The 23,142-nt window shown below is 39.5% G+C and overlaps 1 protein-coding gene across 1 annotated transcript in view; it reads right to left on the reverse strand.

Moving 5' to 3' along the window:
* Positions 1-210: 210 nt before the first annotated feature.
* The window catches only part of ABCC4 (ATP-binding cassette, sub-family C (CFTR/MRP), member 4), a 244,430-nt gene continuing 221,498 nt past the window's right edge, over positions 211-23,142 (reverse strand). The window contains exons 28-31 of the mRNA XM_012647333.1: positions 21,919-22,091; positions 21,012-21,117; positions 11,267-11,401; positions 211-749 (exon numbers count right to left, since the gene is read on the reverse strand). Coding sequence (XP_012502787.1) covers positions 642-749; positions 11,267-11,401; positions 21,012-21,117; positions 21,919-22,091 — 522 coding nt within the window. The 3' untranslated portion in view covers positions 211-641. The remainder of the gene's footprint in view (positions 750-11,266; positions 11,402-21,011; positions 21,118-21,918; positions 22,092-23,142) is intronic.

Genomic DNA, 23,142 nt, shown 5'->3' on the forward strand with positions numbered 1-23,142 from the left:
AAATAATGGGTTTCCTGCTTAGAATGAAACGTCTCCTGCTTTCTTACGTGTGGTTTGGTACAAACTGCACTCACTGCTTTCTTTCCCAAAGTTATGCTATCCTGTAAACTGGGCAAAGTCTAGCTGCTTTCTCTGAGAGAATACATGCGTTTATTCCTGTACCGCTTTGGGGGAAATAATGGATCCCACTTAGGAAAAAGAAAATAGTGAGACAAAACGGCAACTTCACGCTGTCTTCAAGTAAACAGAATCCCTGATACAACTGGAAATTAACGTGTAATTTTGGGGGTAGTAATACACACATACACACACACACAAACCCAAAACTGTACCAATTTTTGCCCTATTCCTTAAAAATGAGCTTTGGCTCTGGAGTCTCTTAAGGCACAAAACCTGGTAGACACCCTTTGTTGGTGGCCTGCACCTCTGATTTGGATTTTAAAAAAACCAACATTTAAATAAAAATAAACCATTTTGTTAGAGCTTGACGTCACTGGATGAAGTGAGGGGGAAAATCCAAATGAACTAACATCACATATGTACAAATATTTGTTGATCGAGTATAAAAAGTACAATGCAGTTTACACAGTGCAAAAACTATTAGAAAATGCCTCCGGAATAGGTGTGACATCTTGGTAGAATCACAGTGCGGTCTCAAAAATAGCGAAGGCTAAGGGCTGTCCATTGGAAGTGTTCATTACCACATGGTCAGTCTGGGCAATATCTGGATAATTCCTTCTGAAGTATACCTGTTCAAAAAAAATATAGGTGAGCATTAAGAGAACATGTTTAAAAGTGTTAAAGTCCCCCTCCCTAAAACAATGCAGTTCTATGTCCACCTCTTCATGTGAAGCACAATTAAAAAACAGGAGGATGTGTATATTCTATGGAGGAATTAGCCCCCCTGAAACCCTCCGCAGGGCTGTGCTGAATGCCAAACAACCTGTAGAGCCACTTCAGCTTTGATCACTCTGATTCACAGATATGTTTTATCACTATATTAAATTGATAAGCAAAACCATTTTACTGATTCAAAACCTGGAGATGAATTAAAAAACAGGGTGACAAAGAAGCTGGGAAATCTAGTGTCTGCACAAGGGTTTCTCATTTTCACACATAAAATGAACACAATAGATTTGGATGTTAATATCGAGTTGTAATCCCTATATTTTATAAACTCTGATTGACAAGCATTGAAACGCGAGCGTGTATATATGAAATATCCTGGCGTTTAATTCGTGCGGCAAAGCAGTTATAGGGCCTAATAGAAATGTGGTTTGTGGATAGTGGCCCATGATAATGAAAAGAGAAGCAAAAGCTTTCACAATGACTCAACCAAGCAACTTCTCTAAAATGTAAGATGATACCAAATAATAGGACAGTTCTTTGCCAAGCCTTTGAGTTCCTGAATTCTACCAATTTCTAGCTGAACTGGAAGAGATACAGGTTTCCTGATAAATGTATAATCAGAACATAAAGGAAATGAAATGCTGTCAAGTTTCTCTGTTCCACAATCATCAGTTTTTAGTAGCTGTATCATATCTTGGTTCCTTGACAGATGCGCATAACAAAATGAAATAATGTCAAGACTTGTGAGCTCTTATCTCAAAATGTGTTTGGGTGAAAAAGGACTTCAAATGTAATTTTTTTTTCCAAAGAAGAATGTGAAAAGTTTTGTTTGAGTCTTTAAAACAGAAAATGTACCATCTATCTGAGGCAGACACATGTCGTCAGCTGGGTCTCTTAGTCATACGATTCTGGATCTATTTTATAAAACCTGGCTCCAAATATATTTGTGGGTACTGTCAACAAAGTTATCATTTAGAGATAATGGCCTTCACGTACAAAGAAAAGTGCCGAGACACCTACCTACATATTAAGTGTGTTTTCTTTTTCTCTCATTGCTTGCACGCTTGTTACTCCAAAAACATCATTACATGTAAAACACTATATATTGTCACTTGAGCAAATAAATTGTCCAATAATGCTTAGATGAAATCTGAAGCTATTTCCTTTATAATGCAAGTATACAAAAATAAGACTTTTTGGGGGCGATTTCATATATTCTCCCTCCCCCACTTTTTTTAAGCTATCCATATTTTATGTGGTATAGATTTATGCATTCCAAAAAAAAAAAGCTATTTCTTAGTGAAACTAAAAACAGCCAAAAGATCAAATGGACATATACTTCACTTTCTACTTCTTAATAATCCTCCCCAAATAAGCCAGGTCCTTCCCCATAACCCTCTCATTGTATTAGCAATTTTTAGCAATTATTAGCGATTGTTTAAACAAAACGGTCTTAGTTTCACGGTCTGAAATACTTTGTTGAAAACAAGCTTCCTGTGTATATAATCTTTGATTTGACCTTTCTTTTTCTCATCTGTTACTGTGTTCTATAATATACTATGGATAACACCACAGGTGAGATAAAGCATCTTTGTGAACAGCACAGATGATGAAGGGAATTGAAATTTTTTTTTATTTCAGCATATTACGGGGGTATAAATGTTTAGGTGACATATATTGCCTTTGCACCGCCCGAGTCAGAGCTTCAGGCGTGTTCATCCCCAAGAGGGAATTGAAATTACTAAGCGATCTTTAACAGGGTCATAGGCTAAGCCTGGGATGGAGAGGTCCAGTCTCAGCTCTCTCCTGAGACTCATTGCTGATCCTAGAAAAATTACTTAACCACTTTCCATGCTGGCTGCCTCATCTGTAAAATGAGATAACAATGACTTACCTCATAGGAACTAATTAATGGCTACAAACTGAAGGTTGAAAACATGCCGAGTTAAGTGTTGGGTGTGATTATGAAGGCTACTCAGAAGTGGCCCCTTAGTACATGGAAAGTAGCAGCATCACCTGGCTTGAAAGATGAAAAAAAAGCATCTAGCAGTCCCTTTTGTGGATCTTTTGATTTTATCTTTACAGAACCCCAAAGCTGTGGTTGAGACAACTTTCACTGAGTGAATACGGTATCCCAGGAGGTAGAAAGGTGCAGTTGAAAGTTTACAGAAGTCAGAGTATCAACACTTACTAACTGGTGGCTTTGGGAAGTTACCTAGGTTCTTTTGCCTGTTTCTTCATGTCTTAAAAGAGATAATAATGCCAGATCAGAGGGTTGTGAAGCTTAAAAGAGACAATGCCATACAAGTGCTGGGAATCTTGTCCCTCTCCCTCCTCTTGGGTTTGGATCACTATAACTCTTCTAATGTAAGTTAAAGCTAAGTTCAGTATTTAAACTCTGGCTCATTAACAAAACCACCATAATGACATTAGATTTTAGGAAAGGCAACAGAGCAATAAAAGCTCCCTTGCACGGACAAAGGAGAGCAACTGGGCTTTATTTATACTGCATTCATAAGACACCATGCAATGTGTTGAATTTTGGCTCAAGACTCTCATTGTCATTCTTACTGACCTGTATAGCCCTGGTTCAATCATAGTAACTCTCAAGGCCTCAAATTCACCATCTTTAAAGCAGGTCTAATTTTGGTGTACATCATTGGCATGTATATTGTCAAGGTTAAGGAGTGATGGAGAGTTAGAAAGGACTTCAGCTTTTAAGATAATAATGAATTTTCTCTCTCCTTGTCCTTTCAGAAATCACAATGATCATCAAAGATATTGAGAAATAAAAACAAAAATTCAATCTTTGATAAAATCAGGAGTCATCTGAAGCTCCTTATTGCTTGTGATTCCCATAGGCATCCTCTCTCTGTCTCGTCCTGGCCCAATTTGGACCCAGTTGCAACTGGAGCAGACCTTGACACACAGGAGAGCACAGTTCTTCAGGAGAACTCTAAGGTGTGTCAATAAGGAATCACATAGAAACATATTTGCCTGAACTATGCACGTTGGTGAGGCCTTAGGAGAAGAGAGATTCTGAAATGCAGCACTGTAACTGTCTGTCCATCTCTGTAGGCTCGGGAGGAGGAAAGGCTAAACAAACATGCATTCTCAATTTCTTTCTCTCTCTGTCCCCCTCCCTGGGTCATAAGGTACTTTCCTATTAAGCAGGGAGAATTTTCTTTAGCCTGAAACAATGCCCTAGAAACAACTACCCTGCAGCCATCTGGTCTAGGAAAAACTCATTTTGTTCACAGGTAAGGAGTAGGAATAATAATCTTTAAAAAGTGGTATAGGATCTGTAAAATACACAAACAAAAAGGAAGGAAAGGAACAAGACAAACACATGACAGACACTGAGCAGATGAAAATTATAAAAAAAAAATACGTTCAAAGGAAATGTAGCAGAACAATCAATCTGTGCATAACAGAGATAGAAGAATACAGAAAAACCATGGCAAAACAACAGAAGATGCTGAAACATGAGTTGACAGTGGCCAAAATAAAGTAGAAGAGAAAAAGGAAAATATCAAAGAAATTTTCTACAGAAGGAAGCACAAAGATTAGCCAAAAATAGTATACTGAAAAAACAGCATGAGACATGGTGAACAAGACTGAGCGAGTAAGCAAATAACTATAAATTAATAAAGAATTAAAAAGGATTAAACAGAAAAATAGTTTTATAAAATAGACAAAGGACATACAACATATAAATGGTACATATTTGTAAAGAGGTCAATGCAATCAAATAAAAAATATCAAAGATAAAAATTAAGCAAACTTCCAGAAACAAAAGAAAACTTGAGTCTTAAGTCCAAGAGCACACAAGGATGACCTAGGAAAAACTAACCCCTTGGAGAAAAAAGATCAATTTAAGTCTAATGTTGCCTTAGACTTTTCCGTATGAATAGACAACACTAGAAGATTTAAGAGCAAAGATTACAACATACTAAGTGAAAGAAGGAATGATCCAAGAATTTATAACCAGCAAATTTAAATTCGAGAAGCAGCAAAGATCTCAGACATGCAATAATCCTTATTCCAGCTGCAACAGACCCTCCTTTATGATGATGCAGAGCACTGTTTTGCAAACTTTTTTTCTAACTGTCACTCACAATAATAAATACATTTCACTTTACATTGAGACTTGGAACACATCTACTAGCTTTATCTGTATCCATATTGAAAAGAGTATCATGAAATATTCACTATTACTATAAAAAATACATTGTTATGTTCCTTCCATCCCATTCTTCCCTATTTCACTTCTTATAATACAGGTCATGATGGACTAAATGGATTTCTCAGATTCACTGAAGTTTTAAAAGTACTAGAGGATAAACTTTAGCTAACCAAGAGATGGAGAAGGGATCATTTAAAACAGTCAAATAGAAGCTTAAGAATAATTGAGGGCTGAAAGCAAACAGTAGAAGAAAAACTAAACTAAAATTTGGTGGTAGAATGGAGACAGAGAAGTATACTTACATTGTCATTATTTATAATGGGGAGTAAATACTAATAAAGAAACAGCATTTAGAAGAAACTAAAGGAACACATATAAAACAGTAAGCAAAAAACAAAAAATCACCAACTATAAATTAAAAGATAAGAAATAACACAAAAAACTGAAAGCATCTCACATGATACTACTAAGATAAAACATACATATAATCACGATGAATGTAAATGGACTAAACTCATCTGTTAAAAAAAAGGGCTAAGATTAAATCTTAGAGCAAAACCTAACTAGATGCCATATCCAGTGACAAAACTTTGGATACTGAAAGACAAAGACATACTGGGCAAATGAAAACAAAGCAAAAGCAGGGGACCCAATCTTAGTTTTGGATTAGCTTGGACTCAGGGCCAAGAACATTAAGTCAATCAAAGAAAGGCACTTTAAAATGGTAGAAAATATAATTCATAGTAGAAATCCAAGAAATGAAAATCATAGCATCAAAATTACCAAAACAAAAATGACAGGAACTACAAAGAGAAAACATGCACAGTATGACACTAATTCACCTCTCTAGATCGAAGTCACATCAGATAGACTAATATAAATAAGAATAGAAAAGACCTGAATAATGCAATTAATAAAGTAGACCTACCTAAAGTTATTAAACTCTATGTCTTAAACAGGCAATACTCCATATTTTTAATGCCCAAAGAACACTGAACAAAAATTGCTTATATACTAGGAAACAAAAAAAGTATTAATAAATTCCAAATAGGTAGATACAGTACAGACAACACTGCAATGCAAGTAAAACCGATAACCAAAATAGAAAAGCAACCCTATTACAAAACGTTTAAAAAACCTCTCTCTTAAATAATTTCTAACCCAAAGAGAAAAATCAAAACCAAAATTGTAGAATATGTACATATAAAATGAACTATTATGAAAGCCACTATATATCAGAACCTATAGGATATAGTTAAAGCAGTATTCAGAGGAAAATTTGCAGCTTTAAAATATTTATATTAATAAGGAAGAATGTATACAAATGCATTCAAGAAGTAAGCAACAACAAAATAAACCCCAAAAGGGAGGAATTAATAAAGATAAAAGCAGAAATTGATCATCTACAAAACAGAATATAAGAACTTGTAAATAAATCTGACAGCTCATTCTGTGGGGGGAAAAACATAAAAATATAATAGCTAATTAAATTGGAAGGTAAAAATGGAATATAGAGATTGCAGAAAGTATACATACTAGGTAGTCATTAAAAAATAAGATAACTATATATACTGATACCATCTGAAATATAATATTATCAACAAAACTGTAGAAGGTAGTGTCAGGGCTCCATCCTGGTGAAGGAACTGCATGATGGGAGATAGGAGTGGAAGGGAGACTTTTTACTTATAAAAATTAAAAAAAAAAACCCTATAAATTTTTTGCATTTTGTAGCATCGGTATGTATCACCTGTTAAGATGATTATTAAAAATAATTTTGGACTGGGCACAGTGGCTCATGCCTGTAATCCTAGCACTCTGGGAGGCCGAGGCGGGAGGATTGCTTGAGCTCAGGAGTTTGAGACTAGCCTGAGCAAGAGCAAGATCCCATCTCTATTATAAATAGAAAAATTAGCCAGTGTGGTGGCATGCACCTGTATGTAGTCCCAGCTACTCAGGAGGCTGAGGCAGGAGGATGGCTTGAGCCCAGGAGTTTGAGGTTGCTGTGAGCTATGAAGATACCACTGTACTCTAGCATGGGTGACAGAGCAAGACCCTGTCTTAAAAAAAAAAAAAAAATTAAAATTATTTAGAGTCTCTAAAGCTACTTAGAAGAACTTTGGATACTTCTTTTGTTATCATTGGTAGTAATGGTTCACTCTATAGCCTTTTGAAAAATAATCACACTTTTATCATCAATAAGTAGAATTTGTTTATATCTGTAGAGCACTTTATAGTCTTCAAAGCACTTAAACATAGGCTACCTCACCTAAAACCTGTGACTATAAGAAGCCAGGGCACTTCCACAGTCCCTGAACTACAGATGAGGACCCAGAGGCTCAGAGACTTGGGTGCCTTATACAAGGCTACATGCTGCTAAGAACCTCTTGCACCTATCCAAACAGGGCCAGGTTTCTAGAACCTAGGATGTCAGGATTTCATAACTTTTAAGTCGTATATGGTGATTTCACAGATGGCTATGTTCTGTTATAATTAGGAACAAAGGAACGTTAAAAACTTCAATTAGGTCTGCTTCATCAGGGAAGGGCATGACAGGCATCCACCCTTTGTTATGGGCTGAATTGTGTGTCCTCCCCAAGCTCCTAAATTGCAGCCCTAAACCCCAGCCCCTCAGATTGTGACTGTATTTGGAGATAGGGTCTTTAAAGAGATGATTAAATTAAAATGAGGTCTTTAAGGTGGGCCCTAATCCAATATGACTGGTGTCCTTAGAAGAAGAGGCAGTCAGGACACAGACACACACAGAGGAAGGACCCTGTGAACACATGGCTGCAAGGTGGCCTCCTACAAGCCAAGGAAAGAGTCCCCAGAGGAATTCAACCCTGCTCCTATTTTGATCTCGGACTCCAGCCTCCAGAACTGTGAGAAAATAAACTTCTGTTGTTTAAGCCACCTACTCTGTGGGACTTTGTTAGGGCAGCTGGAGCAAACCAGCGTACCCTTCCTTCTGCTTTATGTACCTGAAAAGTACTTTCTCATGAGTCATCTCCAAAGGTCGATCAGAGTGAGTCAACTTGCCTGCACCATTTTCAGAAAAGGAACTACGTGGTCAAGAATACGTGACTTGGAAGCACCTTTTCCCAGATGTTGAGTTTTCTTTTCAAACGAATGAATTCTAATCTGTTGAAGTGAAAAGTTTGTTGATTTAGACTAATCCTCACGGGGTTACAGTTCTGAATGATGCATTGATATCTGATGTTTGTACATTTAAAAGGTTGACAATCTGACAGCTTGTTCTCCTAAGAGGACCACGTGTACACAGAAATAATGTCAAGAAGATATTCAACTCGGGTGAGAGTCAAGATATGTATTTCCTTAAGCCTTTCTGTAGAGGTGACCTGAGGCAGCGGTGAGGCAGGAATGAAATCCAAGAGGGATGTTCTGCTACTGCGTAAATTTGGTGACTGGCCTCACCTTAGATACCAAATGCAACAAGGAGCAGTGTTTTCAAACACGACACAGAATGCAGTCACCAGGGCAACGCATCAGGCTCACCCAGCAATGTGCCTTCTGTTCTCCGCTGACCAGCTCTGTGCCAACATCATGAGAACCCAATGTCCTTGACCCAATATCCTCACCAATAAAAATTTTTAAAAAGTTCTGTGAGAATTAAGTGAAATCATACATGCAAGAACTATGTAAAATAACTTAAAAAGAACTATACAGGCTGGGCGTGGTGGCTCAGGCCTGTAATTCTAGCACTCTGGGAGGCCGAGGCAGGAGGATTGTTTGAGCTCAGGAGTTCGAGACCAGCCTGAGCAAGAGCGAGACCCTGTCTCTACTAAAAAAAAAAAAAAAAAATAGAAAGAAATTAGCTGGACAACTAAAAATACATATACATATAAAAAATTAGCCGGGCATGGTGGTGCATGCCTGTATTCCCAGCTACTTGGGAGGCTGAGGCAGGAGGATTGCTTGAGTCTAGGAATTTGAGGTTGTTGTGAGCTAGGCTGATGCCACAGCACTCTACCCCGGACAGCAAAGTGAGACTCTGTCTCAAAAAAAAAAAAAAAACTGTACAAATGTAAATTATCATGAATATTATTGAATCAGATGAAAGATTATGAGACCAGGAATCACGTGATTTCTAATTCTATGACCTATGTGCTTTTCTGCATGTTATGTTACACCTAAAGCAAAAAAACAGAAAGAAAAGATTTCTAACACTGTCTCTGCTACAAACTAGTCTAACATTGGGCCACCTCACTTCATGGGACCTTAGTTTCCTCATCTGTAAAACAAGGGTGTTGAATCATATTATTTTACATTAGCTGGAGCTATCTAAAATTCAAAGATCTAATTCTTACTCAATGCCATGATAATATATAACATGGTTTCAAAATGGGGACTTTGACATGTAGGTGGGGACACATTACTTTGATGTGAAATGCCTGAGGTGTCAAAGAACAAAAAGGGTTTCCAAGGTTCCTGGCTGTTTTGTGACTAGATTACATAGGGAATGCCAAATGATTGATCAGGTTTTATGAGGGAAGCTTTGGGAGATAATCTAGAAGATAAAAGTATTGTAAAATTTCAGGCATGAAAAAAAAAATGTAGTGCTTCAAGTACAGCTTCCTTGCTCATTAATACATGATGTAATTCTTATGAAAAGTTCAGAACACAGACTCTGCCCTCCCTGAACCTAGGATTGAAACTGGACTCTGCAATTATTCGGCTGGCTATGAAGGGCAATTCCCTTCCTCTCTCTAAGCTTCAGCCCCTTAAACAGGCAAAATGAGAAGAGAACCTTTATCATAGCACAGTGCATGGCACGTAAGTGTCAAAGTCTCATCATCGTCGTCGTCAATGACTCAACATATAAACCTCCGCTCGTCTCTGTTCTTTGGTTCGTATTGTCGATGACTGAGGCACGTCTACCACATCTGTTAGTACCCAGCATAAGCCTGTGCACACGCAGCTCTGAGGATGCAAGTAGGATTCAAAGAAATATCCTACAGAGAGTGGAAAGCACAACTCCTCACTTCTAAGGAGCAATGGGATGAAACAGTGACAGAAGGGAAACTAAGCTACATTTTGGATAATCTCTCATGCAGGACTGTTAAATGCTAAAATATTTCTTATTCTGTTATCTTTAACAGATATTTAAAATATTACACAAAACAAGCAATGTTATTCTACCCATGCTGTTGAAAATCTGGGAAATACCAAAAAGAATGAAAAAGGAAAACCACACCCATAGTATACTGCCAAGAGATAAGCAGTTTTGATGGGGAGTGTCACCATGTGTCCTTGGAAGTCCCATTCCACCTTAAGCCATGCATATCAAGTGACAAGAACATCAGACTTTCCTTCCTTCCCCTCCATCCTTCCATCAATACAACTCCTACCTCACAAGAATCATAAGAAAGAATTACAGGTGGCCGCATGACATTGGCTAACTCCCTTAAACCAAACTGTAGTTATTGTACCTGTGGAACGAGCTAGTTCTACATCACCACTGTTGGAAAGATATCACATAAACTCAGTGTCTTTGATGTTGTGTAAACCTTCAAGTACTATTCAGACTATAGCTTTAAGGTATTATAAATTCTTGATTTTTCCTGATAACAATTTCATCTTCTAGAAGGCAGAGGAAGCATAAAGGGGTATTTAGACCTAATTCTAAACAACAAAGAATTTGGGAGAAGCCTAGGTAGAAAGTGACAGTCTCATATAAGAGGTTTCTTTACAAATTATATAACAAAACTCAAAAGCAATCTACACGTTTCCCTGGTAGATCTTTCTAGAACACATAAATATTCCACATTATTTTCATAAACTCTCAAATTTCCTGGGTGTACCTTGACAGCATTTTCATCTCAAATGTGCTAAGCACCCATAAGAATGAAATGCAACGGGTCTGCAAAATACAGGTATTATGTGCCATATGCCATTTTATATGAGAATCTGAACCCATAGAGTCTAAGCGTGCAAAAAGTCCTGTCTGCCATCTCTCTCCCTCTCAGGCACACCTGCTTGCACACGTGCATGTGTGCACACTCCACCCCCACCCCCACCTGCTTCTGCAGACGCTTCGCAGACCTGACTTCAGCCTGGGACGTATTGTTAAGGCCCAGTCACGAAGCTTTGGCTCTGAAGGCTTATAATTGAAAAGGGCACACAGTGCTTGTTACCATACCCACGGTGCCAAATTGTGAGGAGTGAGTTGTTGAGACAAACTTTAATTACAACTCCTTGGAGCACGCTCACCTGTTTTGCTATTTCAGTGAGGGCAGCGGCTTCTGCCTTGCCCAGTTGTTGCACCATCTTGTAAAATAGGCTCTCTTTATTTTGCAGCAAAACATATGGCTCATCATATTCTTTCAGTCTTCCTGAGTCCAAAACCTGTTAATCAGCAGAAAGAAATCCATTGAAACACAATGTTTTGCAGTAACATATTATAACTCAGACAATATTTCGGAAAAGGCCAGGGCAGGGAGAATACAGACAATCTATTTGGGTGGTAGGCCTGGATGGTGTTTAAATGGTTTGATTACCCTGTGTTCCAAAGCAAACAAAGGCCTAACCTGACCTTTTATTATTATAATGTTATAGGAAAGGAAGAAAATGAAAGTTTTAGGCTATTATTATGGGCGTTTGGCAGGCCTGTAGCATTTTATATTCTGCCAAGGGCATTTTGGGTTATTATCATCAGTTGGTGCTTTTAACTCTCAGATTCTAAGCTTTAAGGGCTATTTATACATATATTCAGAGTTGAAAACGTCTTGATTTAAGAAAATCAAACTCCATTTATCTAAAACGTAGGGTGACGTCATAAAAACCAGATGGCAAAGACCTGACGGCAAATTAATTGCCAAGCGGGTTTGATGTCATCTGAGTGATATCTGGAAAAGAATTAAATGCTTCTGGATTTCCTGTAGCGTCCTAGAATATGTCAGCTGCTAAGAGGAACTAAAGCCTTGTCAGTGAGGTTAAGGTGCACCCTCAAGTCAGCGCTGGGAGTAGTTTATTATTCTAAGACTGAAAGGTTGGCCAAAAGAGCTGCTACCTAAGCAGCTTTAGCATAATTGCTCTCTGCACAGAAGAAATTTCTAGAAATCCAATTTTCTCTTTGAATAAGACTAAAGAAGCAATTAAGAAACTGAGCTCCAAATTCCGGTGATCATGGGCCCACATGGCACACGGGGGCAGCCTAACCTGCATCGCAGAGAGTCTGAATATATCTGTCTTCACAATCACCTTTCCTTGCTTCTTTCTCTCTCTTTCTTTAGCTGCCTTCCTTTTAGCATTTTACTGCTCATTAATATGTCCACTGGAAATTGAAAGAGAGAGAAAGGGGCTCTTAACTCTGCATTTCGACTTATTAGTGGCTTTGGTTAATGGTTTCAGAGGGAAGAAAGAGTCTGAAACAATTGGCCCAAATGACGTACCTAGGAAAATAGTTCTGATGTTAAGTGGTACTTAGTTCTTCATTTAGGCTGTATTTAGAGTAAATTTATCTTAAGAGAATATGCTGAAACTCTAAGCAGGACACAGGTTGTTTTTCTACATCTAGATATTGCAGTTAATTCTGTCCCATGGTATTTAATCAGACACATTTATTAAGTCTCATAAAGGGCATTTTCCTGTTAATCTTTTGTTTACCACTGTGAATCGCTGCTAAGGGCAGCTTTCTCAAAAGAGTTCAAGAATAATTGAATCTGTCACATCCACATAGTAATTAAAATGTCCTATAATTTGGCATGCCAATTTAGGTGCCCCGAATGTGTAATTTTACTTAAGCATAGCATTATAGAGCATAACCACTCCTCCTGACGTTGAAGGAAAAAAAAATGCAATTTTAAAATACAAGTCTCTCTCATGATAACACTTACGTAAATAAGTGAATCAAATTTATAAAATGTGAACTTTTGGTCTGCAGAAGCAACAAGTAAAATTTTAAAACCTCAGATTTGGTAGAGAGTGAGTTCTTTGACTATAAAGATTTTACATAATTTTGAATGGAGAAAAGTACTACTAGTATTTTGTCCTTGTCCAACTTTCTACTAAATTTATTCACAGTTGAGTGAATAGTAAATCTTTTCAATTTCCCTTATATTGTCTGAAAACCCATGAATGCCACCAATAGTTCTCAGAATTGACCAGAATCTAAAAAGGCAGAGCCAGAAAAAAATGAATGCTTTCAAAAAGCATTAGCATTAACAATATAAACCACAGAAAGATCATTTTGGTCAAAATATTTCGAGCCTTATAAGTATTAACAATTTAACGATTGCATTTTATTTTGTTAGGAGAATTGTCAATCTTAGGGGTGACAGAACTGTGATCATTTGTATTAATGCTTGATAATTTATTAGACCTTAAATTTTAACTTCTGTAAGGTAACATTTTAAAAATGTAAAACAAAACAGACCTCTTTAATACTGTTTTAGTATGCATTAAAATACAATACAGTGTCTTAAAATGAACTGGAATATTATAGCCCCAAATGGATTCACAAGGTTGGAGAGGTGGCACATACCCAGGCACAGAAAGCGTGCACAGAAACACAATGTAACAAAGAATTCGGCTACCGGAAGATCAACGAAATCACCCTGTAAATAATATACCAGTTTTTGAACTTGAAAAGGAGAATTAAAAAATGGCTACAGGTTGAATTCTCTGCTTTTACTGTCATCACCATTAACTCTCAAAGCAGAGTAGACAACAAGGCAGATCATTTCCTTCCTCCCTTCCATCCATTCCTCCAATGTTAAGTGAGTACCTATAACCAAAGCCCTGTTTTAGGAACAGGAGATTCAAAGATGCACAAGAGACCGAGCGTGGTGGCTCACGCCTGTAATCCTAGCTCTCTGGGAGGCCGAGGCGGGCGGATTGTTTGAGCTCAGGAGTTCGAGACCAGCCTGAGCAAGAGCAAGACCCTGTCTCTACTAAAATTAGAAAGAAATTAATTGGACAACTAAAAAAATGAAAATAAAAATTAGCCGGGCATGGTGGCACATGCCTGTAGTCCCAGCTACTCGGGAGGCTGAGGCAGAAGGATTGCTTGAGCCCAGGAGTGTGAGGTTGCTGTGAGCTAGGCTGACGCCACAGCACTCTAGCCCAGGCAAAAGAGTGAGACTCTGTCTCAAAAAAAAAAAAAAAAAAAGATGCGCAAGAAACAGTCTGTCAAGATGCTGACAGCCAGAGATAAAGACTGAAGTGCAGACAAGTTAAATAACCAGGCCCAGGCTGCATAAATCAGGAGACGGCAGAGGTGGGATTCGAACCCAGGTCTGAACCTGTCTTCTTTCCTCTGCAGCTTAGTCCCAGATATACACGATTAGTTTATTTATTATTCGAAGTAAAATAAGGGTGATGGGAATTTTAAATATGTAATTTTCTAAGATACTTTTTCATTTAGATAATATATTGATTCTGCATAATTTAAGAAAATATACTTGTAAAAATAAACATTCCCCCCCCCAACCCCCGTCCTTGTCCCACTGCAATTTTGTTGCACTAAGGACTCAAAACTATTTACTGTGTGCCTGGTATATACTCACAGAAGAAGAAAGCCAATTTGATTAACCTTTGAGGATTAATAAAGAACGAATAACACATGGACAAAACACACTAGGGGGAAATTTAAGTGAACTTTCAAGAATCCCTGAATTTACTCAGCACACATTTCTCGCACACTTACTATAATACATTCATGTCATTATGCTGGACACTGGGGAAGAGGCAAAGATAGCTAAGCCTTTACTCAAAGATGAGAGAGAAGAAAATATTCAAGTGACTATAATCCAAGAAAAAAGGCAAAACCAGTAGGAGTTTAGCAGCAGCAGAAGTCACCTTTGGCCAGAGGTTGTGAGGAGGAACATCCGGGAGGAGTGAGCAGCAAACGAGGAGGGCCTTGAGCAATGGACACAGTTGTACCTTCAGAAATGGGGTAGAGGACAGTGGTCATCCCAGACTTGAGAAAGACAGGGAATAAGAGATCTGGAGGCAAGCCTGGCCCCTCCTCAAGGACGGGGTTATGTGGCTTCTCTTGTTCACTGGTGCATCTCTAGGGCCAGGGGCTGTACATGACAGGTTAGCTGGCACCCAATGCATAGTGGTTAAAAGTTGAATGCAAAGGAAACTAAATCCAGGGTGTGACTGGGTGACTGTCCTAACTGGTGCAGTCTGGTAAGATTACAGGGTGAGACCAGGAGACAAAGGGATCCAGCTGGCCTTGGGAAACAGATGGGGCAGGGGAGCACAGGGATTATAGGATTAAGGTATAGGCTTGGAGGACCACATGCCTCCAGGTAATGGCTATGGGCAAGAGAGAGAGCAGGCAACAGGGCCCAGGCTTGAGACTCATTTTTATTAAATATTGGAAAAGAGAAAGAAAAGGAGGGCCAGGCAGGTGCTACAAGACACAATTTAGGATGCACGTGGTAAAAATGCCAGGAATAGAATTTTACCTATTTCTACAGACTGAACATCCCTTATCCAAAATGCCTGGGGCTAGAAAGGTTTCAGATTTTGGAATATCTGTATTATATATACTTACCAATTCATTATCCTTAATTTAAAAATCTGAAATGCCCCAGTGAGCATTTCCTGTGAGTGTCATTGTCAAAGCTCAAGAAGTTTTAGATTTTGGAGCACTACAGATTTCAGATTAGGGATATTCAAGTTATATTTGCTGATATAATCAGAGATTCCATATCTTTTAGAACAAGTAAAAGATAAAGCAACTCTGAATTTGCTTTTTGGTACAGAAAGACAGGAATAATTAATTTGAATCTTAACATCTTTCTTATCTACAAGAAAAAACTGAAATCTCCCAGTGGTGCTCCCCTTCCTATAGCCGAATAAAACTGTAAACTAAAGCATACTTTAATGTTGATCCCTGGGCCCCAGGATCGCCCCAGGAACGCCAACGTTCCAAACTGCCTGCTGCTGTCCAGTAGGTTACGGAAAAATACATTATATTGGATGAGTGAGTCAGCGACATAAGCTTGGTGAAGATGTGGTTGTCTGGCCTGCCTATCTGCAGATGTTCCAGGTAGCTGTCCTAGACATGAAAGTAAATGGACTAACTACAAAATAATCCGTGTTAATTGGCAGGATGCCATCAGCTCTAGTAAGGTGGCCTCAGGGACAGGTGAAGAGTAGGACAGGGTAGAGGGAAAAGTCTGATCATAAGAAAAGAAAAGCCCAGAACAGCCTTAAATATGGCGACAGCAATAAAGGGAGACTCCACTTAGAGAGGGGCAGAGTGGGGTTAGGACGATGTGACTTTCAGGTCTGCTTTGGGCCGTCAGGTGACAAAGGGCTGTATACGCATATATCCAACCTTGGAAGTTGGGTCCCTAGTTGATAAAATGGGTGCCTGTGATTTCTCTGTGACAATACAGTGTAGCTGTGTCAAGTATTACTCAAGGTCCCTCCCTAGGTCTTGAAACAGTAAATCACTCTCCTCACCTGGGGAAGATGAAGGTTAGGTCACGGTGACCTACACAGCTGCCCCTCAAAGCTCCTGCATGTACCGCTCTTTCGCAAAGTATTTCTTCTCCCAATTCGTGCCTTCTACCCTCATATTAGTTATTTCCCCCCTGAACATTTCAATTAAATCTCTCAGCATATTTCTGAAGTAGAATTTTTTGTTCTTTCTGAAATGTTCTAATCGTGGCCAGTGTAGGTTTACTAAGGAAGAGTTCCATGAAGGTGAAAACAAGAATTTAAATAAAACTCAAGTGAGTTTTTATTGTGCTTTTCCAGCTGGGTATGTTACAATAGTTTCTAGTTTTGTTTTCTTTGGGGAAACTACTAAAAAGAGATTGGAGTTTAGAAAGAAAGGTAAAGATTCTAAACCCGTGAGACTGCCTATAAAGAGAAGAGCTACGATCTGTGTTTCTCAGCCTTGGTTTTGGTTCTCCGGAATTTATTCCCAAAGAATTCAGAAATGCAGATTCTCTTAGTTGTCATTTGCTCATGCTACGAGGGAGAATCCGGAGTGTTGTAATGACCAGCGTGTGCAGGGATTGGAGGAAAAGGCTGTGCTCCTGGCTGAAAGGAAAACAGGTGACAAGTAACCGGCTAAGCCTAAGAACCCCAGGGAAGAAGACGCAATCTTTAATGTAGATACGTTGGTGAGTATTAAGAGAAAGGGGATTTCTAATTTGTCTCTCTTGCTCTACTGTTTTGTGGGAATTGGGCAAATGAGGAAGATTAAATTAGCTGTCATTATGACTACGCCATGTTTAATAAAGTTAAAATTGAGAAAACATCTTTATAAAACTGAATTCTAATACATTAATGGCACTTAATGAACCAAAACTGGGTAAATCTCTTTGGAGAGCCAATGTATAAACAAAGCTATTAATTAGGTCACAGTTGTTTCTCAACAAGTCTTTTGTTTGACTGACTTACAGTAAACAAAACCATATCCATCCCGTCTTTGTGGAGAAGTATTCACCAGTGCAACAAAATGTAATTATTATACCTTAAGCACTTGCAATTACACGACTTTCTGATGACAACACTGGTGGTTATACCCTTCATTAGCACCTGTCACTTCCCCAGCCACTCCCTGAGCCTGGCCGCTGCCCTCCGGAGCATTAGGCTTGGCAGCTGATTCACTTGTCTTTATGTCCTCAAAGCTTTCAGAATACCAGAACAGAAAATCCCTGGTTTTCTGGAAAGGAAGTAGGTATTTCTAAAGCAAGCAAGAAAGGAATATTCCTTCGAAAATCAAAGGTTTAAGAAAGAATATTATTCATGGTGTTTCACTGAATTGAAAGCCAGCTGATGATCAGAACCTCTAGAATACAACAGAAGTGTCAACCAGGGTGGAAGAGAGCACAGAGGCCAACTGCTTATCTCCAAAGCTATGAAATGCATGTCTCTCGGGTCCCCTGAGGTTGAATCCTTCCATTCGCTATCACGAGAAATTAGAAACTAAGGGTCATCAAAAAGAATTCAGAGCTCATAATAAGACTCATTATTTTATATATATATAAAAAGAAGTCAACAACAAAACCCAGCTCAAGTGGCCAAGTTTACATCTCCTGGTAGGACTTCCTTGTGAAGTGGCTGAGTTGATGACCTTGTAGCCAGGGACCCCCAAATTGAAGATCTCCCAACACTGGAGTTGGGAGAGTTGTATGGTGGGGAGGGACAGTTGTATGGTGAAATGTAAGGTCATCTCAGCAGTCTCATGCTCCAAGAGAATTGCTGCCTCATCCTTCTCCAAATCGACCTCTCCCTTGGTTTTCCCCATTCATCCACATCTCAGGCCCCAACCCTAGAAACTGGCACTGACTCCTCTCTCCTCCCTCATATCCCATGTGTAATCCATCAGACAGTCCAGCTGCTCTACTTTACTAGTCACCATCTCCACTGTGTGCACCTAGTCTAAGCCACACGCAAGGGAGTGAATGCTGCGGTTGAAGACCTCAGGCATGATCACTGTGGCTTTTGCTATAAAGGAAAGGGGAGAGCAGAGTGGAACAAGGCTAGAAAGGCAGGGAGGGAATCACTGTAAATTGCTTTGTAGAGCCATGCTAAGAGTTTAGATAAAAACACTAATAAAGAAATAAAAAAAGTGAAGTTTTCAAAATCTACCTGGAAGTATTATTGGCAAAGATCCATTGGCAAAGATCAAGCCAATGGACACATTTTGATGTTGGCAACAATGTTGATGGGTCAAGGGGATGCTCACGTTCAGGTCTGTGGGTCAAATGCTGATTGATCAGTTTTAGGAGCAACAAGCTGCCAAATCTGCCAAATTCTGTCCTTCGGGGCTACCTCCCTAACCAATCATACATTCCGAGTTGACAGTATTTCCAATCATTTGATAATAAAAGGAAGTCACTATCATTAATGTTGTAGTAACAAAACCCAAGAAGAACTCTATATGGTGCATTTAGGAGCAAAGAATTTGTTTTGAACAAGCTGCCAACTGAGCTGGAGATCAAGCCATCTTTCTGCTGATGCATCCAAAGCTTGGCAAAGTGCTACAAGCAAGGAAACTTTAGGGCACCATTCACTTATTGTGAAAGCAGGATGCTTTTCAGACAGTCTGCATGATACAATTCTGACAGACAAGAACAAAAAGTGACAGGTAAAAAGTAGAAATCAAAGTACAGGAGACTTCTCTGGGTGGCCTTGGACTCACCCAATTCTTGCTTATAGTTCTTGAGAATAACTGTAGACGGTGCCGGAATGCAACTTCCTAAGGCAGGGAGGAACTGCCTGACACAGCTGGGCCTTGTTCTCCGCTCTCCTGGAAGCAGGATGACCCTCAAAGCTCTGCCCAGTTAGTCATGTTGCCCCTGAGGTATATGATCCAGGGCAGGCTGTCTTGTGAGGCCCTCAGCTGTGGTACAAGTGGGGTATATGCAGTTAAGACTCCCTCTGCCCTGGGTGGCTTCCTTGAGCCTCAGGGGACCAGCTCACAAAGGATCCTAAACTCCTTTTGTCCCTTGCCGCATATCTATATGTACTAAAACCACTTCATGTAACTTTGTGAAAGTGAGTGTGTTCTGTCTCTCCAGGCTCAGGCACTGGTGACACTGCAGCCCAGGATGTGGTGGGTGGAAGCATCTGGCTCCTGTTCCTGGTGGTTGCAATAATGATGACCCCTGCTACCCTCCACACAGTGATAGTCCTCCCTCAGCATCCACAAGATGGAAAAAAATCAGCCAATGCTGCAGGCTTCAGTCAGTGTGAAAATAACTCACGTTCCTTTAAGTTTATTTGTAGTCAAAGGTTTTTCCTTTGAGAAGTGTTTCCCTTATCATACTATAAAAGCCACATCCTAAGATATATTGAACCTGAGCAAGCAACAAAAGGAAAGGAGAAAAGGGGCTGGGGCAGGGAGAAGAGGATGAGGACTGGGAGGAAGAAAGGAAAAAGGAAGAAAGAAAGAGAGAAAAGGAAGAAGGGAAGGGAGGAAGAAAATAAAGAAGGACAGACTGAATTACTAAGGAAGAAAGAGCCAATCAAACCTGGAAGGAAGGTACTACACAAATATTCCAACACCAAAGCTTGCAGCCTGTCATGGGTACAGCTACCAGATCCCCCTTCCGCACCCTGATCTGTGGTGCCGGGGCAATCTCGGAGTCTGCATGGCCGGTTGGCCGTGTTGGGTTCTGCCTGAGTAGGGAGCACTAGTGGGAGACTGCAGGACACAGGCAAATGGTCTTCCTGGTTTCTGCTACTCTGGCCAGCATCACCCTGGCCTCCAGACTTCAACTTCTATTAGCACATCTGGAACCAGCCTCATCTCGCTACCTCACAAATACAACTACAGCTGGGCAGCGGCTCCTCATGGGAAGTCTAAGTACCAACTCTCTGGGGCCTCTGCTTTGAGTACCTAGGTCTGGAGATCTGTCCCAGCAGCTTCCTAAAATTGTTACCTAGTGCTTCCCTTCCCTCTCCCGGCCCTCCAATTCTTATGTAATAAACTTCCTATGTTAAATCCTTTCTGTTGGAATCATTTGTTCTTGTGACTAGGCTCTTTCTGAAAATAACTAGTTAAGAATATTCTCATATATTCCCCTCTGACAGCACATCTTGTGAACATCCTGACAGCTGAGAAATTCTGCAATCTTACACAGCAACCTCCTGGCAGTTTAAATGAAAGGCTTAATTTTGGATTAAGGGACTCCAACATGCTGAAACAACTGTGACCGACTCTGTAGAATGACGCCTGGCATCACGAGTTGAATCTTAGATTTAGAATATTTTCATACATTTGGAATACTGGCCAATGTAAAGAAAATGACAATTCAAAATAAACATTTAATATAAAAATATGCAAAGAGACAAGCCAGGTATATTTTTTAACAGCACTGAATACATAGTTAAGTACTTAGGTTATTGATGAGAAAGAGAGGAAAAATTAACGGAAAATAACTTATTGGGAGTTTCTATCAAGTTTTACAAGGAGAGAATAAATTGAAAAATTGAACATAAATGGAAACAACTGGAATTCCATAGGTGAAGGACTCACCATTATCTTGTCACTGTCAATAATAGTGTTTAGTCTATGCGCGATGGTTAGCACGGTGCAATGGGCAAACTTCTCCCGGATTTTTTTTTGTATTAACTCATCAGTTCTACAATCAAAGAAATTTAATTCAGTAAAGATGGTAAAAGTAGGCTTAAAAGATCTACTACAAAATGGAGATAAAAAAAAAATCATAAAGAGATATATTTTAATAATGTAAAAATCAATATTTTAAACATAATCTTAATTCTTAAAAAACTAAATATAAAAAGTCTACAATGAAACTATTTTTTTAAATAAAGCAATGGAGGCCGGGCGCGGTGGCTCACGCCTGTAATCCTAGCTCTCTGGGAGGCCAAGGCGGGCGGATTGTTTGAGCTCAGGAGTTCGAGACCAGCCTGAGCAAGAGCGAGACCTCGTCTCTACTAAAATTAGAAAGAAATTAATTGGACAACTAAAAATATATAGAAAAAATTAGCTGGGCATGGTGGCGCATGCCTGTAGTCCCAGCTACTCGGGAGGCTGAGGCAGGAGGATCGCTCGAGCCCAGGAGTGTGAGGTTGCTGTGAGCTAGGCTGACGCCATGGCACTCACTCTAGCCCGGGCAACATAGTGAGAGTTTGTCTCAAAAAAAAAAAAAAAAAAAAAAGCAATGGAAACTATCTTCCCTCCAAATTGCTTAGACTATCAGGAGTAGAATTTAGGAATCTAGCTGTCTAAGGATGCTTAATAATGTCATTAACATTGTAAAACATTTTTTGGTTTCTACCTCTGGTTTTCAGAATTAATGTTATCAAGATATCCTTGGGGCAAACAGAACACTTAGAAACATTTCTCAGCATCCTTAAATGTTCGTCACTGACCACATTTAAAATTTGGATCCACCGTTACGTGGACATCAGCTCTGTACCTTGGATCCACATTTGCTGTCGCTTCGTCGATAATCAATATCTGATTTTTCCTAAGAATTGCCCTGGCAAGGCACACCAGTTGTCTCTGTCCAACACTGAAATTGGATCCTGATTCTGCTAATTCAGTATCCATTTTACCAGGAAGATCTTCAATGACTTCTTTAAGCTGCACCTGTAGATACAGAAAGAAGAATGATATTTTCTTGCACTACTATTACAGTAGATATGCCTTTTAGACAGAATTCTCAAGTCCTTTCTCTCAGAAGATGTATCTTTCGTGTGCAGCCACTCGTGGTCAGTTATTTCTAGATAATGTTCAATGCAAAGATGGCAGCACCAACTCATAACAAAAATATTCTAACTTAGAACAAAACCAAGATGCTGCTTTGTCACCGTCAATAAGCATCTGTTCATGCTGGGTCATTTGTTAACACTGCCTGTGCCAGTTTCATTAAGAAATACACAGTATGCTAAATAAAATTAGCCTGTAGGTGAAATATGAAAATATAAAATATGTTCCTTCTTAATTATTAGCTAAAAGATTAACTAAAGGAATTTATAGAGACAAAAAGCAGAGTGGCAGCTGCTCAGGGGCTGGAGGATTAACTGTATCCATATACACCAGGACATTTCTTGGGGTGACAGAAATGTTCTGACACTGGATTGCTGGGATGATTGTACAACTCTGCAAATTCACCAAAATCACGGAATCACTGAAAATAAGGGGAGCATTTTCTGGTATGTAAATTATACCTCAATAAAGTTAGTGAAAAAAATCATCTCTATGTGCCCCAACACTGGAACTCCTGACACATGACGCCCACCAAGAAACCCTCTCAGGGAGTCAAGAGTGTCTCTCTCGCCCAGCAGCCCCGAGGTCGGCGTTGTCACACTCCTGCCCCAAGACTGCCCCCACCCTAGGGATGTGCTGTCATCCCCACTAGAGACCATCCGTGTAGACACGGCAGCCACCAACTCCACTCAGAGCTGCTGTCGGTGTAGCAAATGAAGTTGTGGTATTTTCCTGGCTTGGCCCTGCCTGTCTCGTATCTGACGCCCAAGACCCTCCTAGGTCCCCAGCTGGCAGCCCCTGATTTTAGATCACACTGGACACCTCCCCTGTGGAGCCTCCATTTCCTCATCTGATGGTAATAAATTTCCTGTTTAGCATTTCGGGAAAAAAAAAAAAAAAAAAAGAGTGTCTCTCGAAAAATAAAGCTCTT

This window comes from Propithecus coquereli, unplaced genomic scaffold, assembly GCF_000956105.1.
Source record: "Propithecus coquereli isolate 6110/MARCELLA unplaced genomic scaffold, Pcoq_1.0 Scaffold262, whole genome shotgun sequence".
Taxonomy (NCBI): Eukaryota; Metazoa; Chordata; class Mammalia; order Primates; family Indriidae; genus Propithecus; species Propithecus coquereli.